Source organism: Pyrus communis, chromosome 7 (assembly GCF_041283825.1).
Source record: "Pyrus communis isolate YQ-2024b chromosome 7, ASM4128382v1, whole genome shotgun sequence".
NCBI lineage: Eukaryota > Viridiplantae > Streptophyta > Magnoliopsida > Rosales > Rosaceae > Pyrus > Pyrus communis.
In genome coordinates, this window is record NC_142571.1 from 11012358 (window position 1) to 11021104 (window position 8747).

Genomic DNA, 8747 nt, shown 5'->3' on the forward strand with positions numbered 1-8747 from the left:
ATGGATGATACTAGTAATTCTTCTAGCAAACTGGGTAGCACGTCAGTTGGTAGTGTTGTGCCCGTGGTGATCCCAACTTTCACCAATCATGGTGAGAAGCCTGAGAAGTTCAATGGGACAGACTTTAACAGGTGGCAACAGAAAATGTTATTTTACCTCACCACTTTGAATTTGGCAAAGTTTCTGACTGAGGATGCGCCAGTGTTTGGAACTATCTCAGAAGAAGTGGTTGCAGTAGATGTGTGGAACAATTCTGATTTTCTTTGCAAGAATTACATCCTCAATGCATTAGATAATGCACTATACAATGTGTATAGTCTAATTAAAAATGCAAAAGTCTTATGGAACTCTGTTGACAAGAAATATAAGATTGAAGATGCCGGCATGGAGAAATTCGTGGTCGGCCAATTTCTTGACTACAAAATAACAGACTCCAAGAAGGTTATCAATCAAGTCCAAGAGCCACAACTTTTTTTTTTTATGAAATACTTGTTGAAAGGATGTCTCTAAGTGAGACTTTTCAAGTAGCTGCAATGATAGAAAAATTGCCTCCTACTTGGAAAGATTTCAAAAACTATCTCAAGCTAAGCACAAAGAGATGGGACTTGAGGATTTAATCATAAGATTAAGGATTGAGGAGAATAATCGTGGCTCTAAAAAGAAATCTAATAGCCAACCTATGCAAGCCAAGGCACACATTGTGGAAGGGGGTCAAAGAATAACAAAAGGAGGAAGCACTTTGGTGAAGGTTCAAGCCAAGGGAATTCTAAGAAGTTCAGAGGCAAGTGCTTTGTTTGCAACAAGACAGAACATTGTGCTAGCGAATGTCGAAACTGCAAAGGCCAAGACAATTCCAAAAAAAAGGAGTAACGAAGTACACATTACCGAGGAAGAGAGGTTGTCCAATGAGATCTTTGACATAAATCTCGTGGCCATGGTATCTGAAGTTAACATGGTGGGAAACACTAAGGAAGGGTGGGTTGACACTAGGGCTACTCACTACATCTGCTCAAATAGGAAAATGTTTACCACCTATCAAGAAGTTACTCATGGAGAGCAACTGTTCATGGGGAATTCTTCTACATCCAAGGTTCAAGGCCTAGGAAAGGTAATTCTAAAGATGACTTCTGGAAAGGAGCTTACTCTTAACGATGTGCTTCATGTGCCTGACATCAGAAAGAATTTAGCCTCCGGACCATTATTAAGCAAGAACGGTTTTTGTTTGGTGTTTGAGGCTGATAAATTTGTACTCACAAAGAGTGGAATGTATGTTGGGAGAGGATATTATGGCCCTTCAAAATGAATGTAATGACTATTGTACCCAAAATTATCAATAAAGTTAATTCTTCTGCTTATATTGCGGAATCGCCAAATATATGGCATAGGAGGTTAGGACATGTAAATTATGATACTATATGTAGGCTAATTAATATGGACATATTACCTAAGTTTCATATTGATATAAGTCATAAATGTGAAACTTGTGTGGAAGCAAAGTCAACTAAAGCATCATTTTCACTCATAGTGATATCTATGATTTAAAGTTTGTGCAAACAAGAGGAGGTAAGAAATATTTTATTTGACCTTGACTAGTAACCCTCAAGTTGAATTGTGGGACTTTCATAGACAATTGCAAAAGATACTGCTATGTGTATTTGCTAAGAAGCAAAGATGAAGCCTTAAAAGCTTCACAAATTATAAGAAAGAAGTTGAGAATCAACTTAGCAAAAAGATTGGGGGTGTCTAGCTAAGCCAACGGTCCCTGATCCTAAAAAGATTAAAATAAGAACTAAAACCATTGATTGTGTCATTGGTTATGCCATAAATAGTGGTGCATATTGATTTCTTGTACATAAATCGGATAATTTGGAATTACATGTTGATACAATTATTGAATTAAGGAATGCCGCATTCTTTGAAAATGTATTTCCACAATTATTGAATCAAGGAATGCCGCATTCTTTGAAAATGTATTTCCATGGAAAATTGCACAAGAACAAAGTTCTTTGAAAAGAACTTATGATGACTTTAATACTAGTCATAAGGAAAGTAATGATAATTTTGTAGACAGAGAAGATGTACAACAAATTGAACCATGACGTAGTAAGAGGGTTAAGACATCAACGCCTTTTGGACATGATTTTCTTACTTAATAGAAAATGAGCCTCAAACATATAAGGAAGCTATATCTTCTACAAAAGCTCCATTATAGAAAGAGGCTATTAATGCTAAAATTGAATCCATCATGCAAAATCATACATAGGAATTGGTGGATCTTCCTCCTGGAAACAAACCTTTGGGTTATAAATAGATTTTCAAAAGGAAGATGAAAACAAATGGATCTATTGACAAATACAAGGCAATACTTGTTGCCAAATGTTATAAGCAAAGAGAAGGATTAGACTATGCTGATACATATTCGCCATTCACGAGGATAACATCCATCCGTATGTTGATTGCTTTAGCAGCAATTCATAATCTTGAGATTCATCAAATAGATGTCAAGACTGCTTTTCTAAATGGTAATTTAGACGAGGAAATTTATATGGAACAACCTGAAGGTTTCATAGTGCATGGCCAAGAGAAAAAGGTATGTAGACTTGTTAAATCACTTTATGGTTTAAAGCAAGCACCTAAGCATGGCACCATAAGTTTGACACTGCAAATGGCTTTAAAATAAATGAGTGTGACAAATGTGTTTACACTAAAAGCACACAAGATGGATATGTCATTGTGTGTCTATATATCAATGATATGCTAATTATTGGTAGTAATCATGAGATAATTAAATGTACCAAAAGAATGTTGGCTAGTAAGTTTGATATGAAAGATATGGGAGTTGCAGATGTTATACTAGGAATCAAGATTTCTAGAACTTCTGAAGGGGACTACAAATAGTTAGGAAAATAATTGTTAGAGATGCACTACAAATAGTAGAGGAACTTAAATATTAATGCAATAAATATGAGTGAATTTACATATGGGACCTTGTTGGGTTCTTTAAAGTGCATTTCTAGTGTTTTCGTAGTTTTATAGTGCGTCTATTTCATTGATAGTGTTCTTGTAATACATTTTGGAGTATTAAGAGCATTTCTATCGGAAAATACATAATGCCTTGAAATTGACATTTTACTTTTTTAGTTCACTCAAAAACTCCAATGGCTGGGATATAAAATACCCATCTTGGCCGGAAAATGAAAATTTACATTTTTAACATGTTTTAGAGAGTGGGCTCCGCCATACAAAGAGAGAAAAGTAAATAGGATTCCAAATTACATGTATGGCACTAAAGAAAATCTCATATTTACATATCCCAAAAGGATAATGCTAGGGAGACCAAATTTTTAAATCAAATTGGCAAACCAAATGATGTGTCACCAATAAGAAATAAGCATGTTAGTCAACACTAAAGTAATAATCCGATCATCAATATCCACATCATTTGGTTTTGGTTTACAAAATTTGGTTTAAAAATTTGGTCTCTAGAGCATTACCCATCCCAAAAACATAAAAAGGGGTAAATAAAAGTATTAAGCATATAGATGCCATATGTAGATGATAATTCATTTTCAGCAATAATATTTCAAGAAGGGACATGATAACTTTTGTATGAAGCTTGCAGAGGAAGTCAACAATGTAGAGAGAGAGTTTATAGAGTGAAAGTTTGTTATACCGAATTTCAACTTCTTGATTGAATGAATTGTAATAATTACAACATCTTGTATTTATAGCTTTACACAAATACTAACTACCTTATAACATAGCAACTAATCTAATGACACTTGTCATAATCCTAGCTATTACAATATTAACTCTATCAGGACATAGAGTTAGTCTCATACCATTCAGACACAATGAATAAACTAACCTTGTGAGCTTGACATGATGAAAGAGATGATGAACTTTACTAGAAAGAACTCGAAGTCTTCTCCTCACTGCTGCACCTTAATCAGGAGAACTATATGGAATTGCCAAGGCTTAGGTTCTAGGAAAGTAGTAAAAGTAATTTTTCTTTTGCTCATCGATTTTCCTTTCAAAACTGGAAATGGGTCACATTGTCTTTATAATGCCTTGAAATGACCAGATTTGAATTCTTCCATATTCCTCAGAGTATATATTAGCACTAATTTTTCATTCAATTGTGATGAAGTTGGTGTGCGAAAAGCTCATGAAATTGCTAGTAGTTGTTGAAAAAAAATTGAGGTTCCACCATAAATCAATTGGCAATACGAGGAGTCACCCAATTCTTATAAGCCCTTGCAAAGTTTCTGTTTCTCTTTCACCAATGTAAGACTCTTTTACCTTCACATTCTTACTGCTATAACATACCAATCATTGGTGTGTATCACATACTCTTGTTACAGAAATTTTGACTAACCATGCAATGGAAACTGGGATGTACAAACTCTCTCCCTCTCTCATTTTAGGGGCATAAAGTATGTGCTTGTTATATGCACTTAAAATATTGATGGGAGTTGCTCTAGTGCATACACTAAATTTCCTTTTTTTGATCTAGGTTAACGGAAAGAGAGTTGCAATTTCCTTTAGTGGGCTTGCTTATTTCAGGTAAGAAAATATACACCTATCCCGCATTAGGTCTTTTTACTAATTCACTGGACTTTGCATCTACATTTTTAGACTACACTAGAAGAATTGATGTCCGTGTGTTGCGGCAAGATAAAAAAATTGTCTTATGATTCAAATCATATCTTAAAGAAGAGCGGTAGTTTTTTTTTTTTTTTTTTTTGGGTTATTAGGAGAACAACATTGCATCAGAGCAAGTGACATGTAATATAAATAATAGAACAAATTAAATAGTTTAACAAACGATTGCATAACATGTAGCATGCTGTATAATAAAAAGGTTTGAACATATTGACCATAACTTTGTTTACACATTTTTAGAACGACACCATCTGCACATATACAACGGATGACAAAAGTCCCACACTAGAACACTAGCCAACATACAAATATATGATTCACACACCTATCTTCTTCCTATAAATTAATTTCTCACTTGTTCCCTGATACTCGAGAGCGAAAGGGAGGGTTTAAGCAGATAGGAAAGGATTTATGACTCCAAAGTCTCCTTCACCTGGCCACTTAGGATTTGGAGGCAAGCATATTGTGTGAACAATCAATTTGTTTCGATTGACACCTTTACCAAAAACATGTAAACTCATTCTTGTTTTCTCTATTTTGGATGCAATTGATGTGCCTAGTCTTGGAGCAATGTTTGAAAATTAAAAGTTTAGTTCCTCAAAGTTGTTCTTCTTTTGATCTCTAACCAATCTCCTTAATTTTTTTTACCAAAACTCCTCCTCGGATATTTGTTCACTTAAATCAATTTCTTTCAGCATTTTATTTGCTCTGAATAACAAATAGACTACAACATCAACAACAATATATACGTAGAAATGCACAACAGAGGACATGAGAAAAATATGTAAAGCTTGAAAAGCAACCTTTTTAAGAACATTCATTAAACATAAAAGAGAAAGCAAAAGATAATAACAAAAGTACGAATAAATAAAAACCAAACTACAAAGCAGAGTAGTTAACATACAAGTGCAAGTGTAAGTGTGACAAACAATATTCAGAGCACCAAAAGCCTAGTGCAATCCAAAGGAACAAACACTAACTAAACACACCCAAAGGTGGTCCTACACTGGTGAAAATCTATCAGATACGCCGTGGATTCCTTGTAAGCCACCAAAAGAGCAAACCAAACTAGAACTTGGAGAGGCGCAAAACAGAAAGTGTGAGTGGACAAAAACAAAGCTTTTCAAAATCATTTCATTATCAAAAGTTCTAACCCTTCGCCGTAAAACATGTATAGTTTCCCAGAAAATAGAATATACACATATATCGAAAACATGCTCAGAAATATGTCATGTCAAATGCCTCCACATAAAATGTAAGTAACCCAGGTAATGTCAATCAATGCAAATAACATGTCAGCCGGAGTCACCTAACGTGACCTGTACGGCTGAATCTAGAGCTCAAATCCCCAACTCACTAACTATACCTGCACACGAGTCGGAACCACCTAAAGTGGTCTATTCGACAGGACTGGGTGTAAATAAATACCTCAAGTGCTACGATCACGTGAAGACTGGGCGAATAATCGCGAGTCACCTACGAATAGGAACCACCTATAGTGGTCTGTACGACAAGACTGTGCACCTAACTTGGATCCAAGATGAGCGTGTGGTGCGGGAGGTGAACATCACGTGAAGAACTGTGCCCTACTCTGGGCGGGAGCACTAACACCGGGGGTGCAGGTTATGAGCTCTAGAAGAATTGCTTATTTCAGGTAAGAAAATATACACCTATCCCGCATTAGGTCTTTTTACTAATTCACTGGACTTTGCATCTACATTTTTAGACTACACTAGAAGAATTGATGTTCGTGCGTTGCGGTAGGATAAAAAAAAATTGTCTTATGATTCAAATCATATCTTAAAGAAGAGCGGTAGTTTTTTTTTTTTTTTTTTTTTAATTTTTTGGGTTATTAGGAGAACAACATTGCATCAAAGCAAGTGACATGTAATATAAATAATAGAACAAATTAAATAGTTTAACAAGCGATTGCATAACATGTAGCATGCTGTATAATAAAAAGGTTTGAACATATTGACCATAACTTTGTTTACACATTTTTAGAATGACACCATCTGCACATAATATACAACGGATGACAAAAGTCCCACACTAGAACACTAGCCAACATACAAATATATGATTCACACACCTATCTTCTTCCTATAAATTAATTTCTCACTTGTTCCCTGATACTCGAGAGCGAAAGGGAGGGTTTAAGCAGATAGGAAAAGGATTTATGACTCCAAAGTCTCCTTCACCTGGCCACTTAGGATTTGGAGGCAAGCATATTGTGTGAACAATCAATTTGTTTCGATTGACACCTTTACCAAAAACATGTAAACTCATTCTTGTTTTCTCTATTTTGGATGCAATTGATGTGCCTAGTCTTGGGGCAATGTTTGAAAATTTAAGTTTAGTTCCTCAAAGTTGTTCTTCTTTTGATCTCTAACCAATCTCCTTAATTTTTTTTACCAAAACTCCTCCTCGGATACTTGTTCACTTAAAATCAATTTCTTTCAGCATTTTATTTGCTCTGAATAACAAATAGACTACAACATCAACAACAATATATACGTAGAAATGCACAACAGAGGATATGAGAAAAATATGTAAAGCTTGAAAAGCAACCTTTTAAAGAACATTCATTAAACATAAAAGAGAATCAAAAGGAAAAACAGATAAAGAGAGACATGTTGAAGTGCGTCCAAATAATCGCATGACTATAATTAAAAAAGCAAAACAAATGCCTGATGTGCTCTTTAGGGTTTAGGACCGAAACTCAAAGCCACTTTAGATTCACAACCATATAAGTTTTTGTGGTCTTGTTGAAAAGCTTCCATCATCGTTAAAACTGTTGAGAAACACTCCCCCTCCCTCCCTCCCTCTCTATGTGACAGAAACCCTCACCAAACACAAAAGTGTAAAACCCACCCAACCCTAATTCTTGTGAAAAATCAAATTCCAAATCTGTTGGGCCACGTTCTAAATGAACCCGGTAGGATTCAAATCCCAGATGAGCAGAACCGTCATTTGAACGCCCACGCGGGCCCAAGCGTTGGAGGTGAAAACGGGCCATCCGCCGTTTTCCAAATCTTAAAAAGCATCATAATTCCGTAAATAACAAATCCCAAATGGAATTGCAGTGTCACCAAGCCACAATACCACCCCCACGCAACAGATAATCTCTGGAAGTTTAATCTTTAGACCACATGCAGAGACAGATCTACAGAGGGACCTGGGAGGTCCCAGGACCCCTCGGCAATTATAAAATGCTGCTAGAAATTTTCCGGAGGACCCCTCGTACTTAAACACGAGGCCTGTGCAGACTGTCTGTGCTGCAGCAGTAGCAAGTTGCAGCTTGCAACGGAGAAGAAGACAACAGGGGAGAAGAAAGAAAACAGGACATTTAAAAAAATTGGTCCAAAACGTAGTGTTTTGGCCAATTTGTTATTTTTTTTATTTATTTTTTTATCTTTTTTTAAAACCAATGAGACAAACGTTTGCAATTGGTCCACTGTTTGCAACATGATTCCATAATCTTTTTGAAAGTCTAGCTCCACATGGGCCATCTTTCCCGTCCCGAAAGTCCCTTTCGCTTCTCCTTTCCCCGTTCCACTGCTTTTTCCCCCTAATTCCCCCATCTTTCTTATTTTCACCCAAAACCCTAAATTTCTAATCCAGACCAATCCCATATTATAATTACATTACTCCAATATCATACCTCCACTTGTTTCAATTCTCACGGATCGAGATAGATCGGCACTTCAAGATTAACTTGATATTTACATTCATTTTGTGCGTTCTGATAATGATTTTTCTCAATTGCAGGGAATTAATGAGCTTGCTAAGAAAATGGTGGAGAAAGGGTTGCATCGAACATTTGCATATGTATATTTGCTTGTTCAGTTGGCTTTGGTTTTACCGGTTGCAACTGCTTCAGTGGAGAAGGCATTTTCCGCTATGAATATCAATAAGGGTCCACTTCGCAACAAAATAGGAGATCAATGGTTGAGTGACAGCTTAGTTGTTTACATTGAGAAAGATGTTTTTTCATGTTTTGGTAATGAAGCTATCATGGAACATTTTCAGACTATGAAACCTCGTCGTGGACGCTTTAATTAGGATTTTATAGCTTGTAA

The 8747-nt window shown here is 35.9% G+C and overlaps 1 protein-coding gene across 1 annotated transcript; it reads left to right on the forward strand.

Moving 5' to 3' along the window:
• On the forward strand, nt 1-1303 carry LOC137734271 (uncharacterized). The gene is made up of 2 exons (XM_088697379.1): nt 1-441; nt 590-1303. The coding sequence occupies exons 1-2, from the start codon at nt 1-3 to the stop codon at nt 1301-1303; spliced, it is 1155 nt and encodes a 384-aa protein (XP_088553505.1).
• Nucleotides 1304-8747: the final 7444 nt, after the last annotated feature.

Excerpts from the sequence above, each read along its gene's own strand:
- LOC137734271 (XM_088697379.1), top strand. The coding sequence starts at position 1 with ATGGATGATACTAGTAATTCTTCTAGCAAACTGGGTAGCACGTCAGTT. Across the intron at positions 442-589 it reads AAATAACAGACTCCAAGAAG|CACAAAGAGATGGGACTTGA; the intron begins GTTATCAATCAA and ends TCTCAAGCTAAG.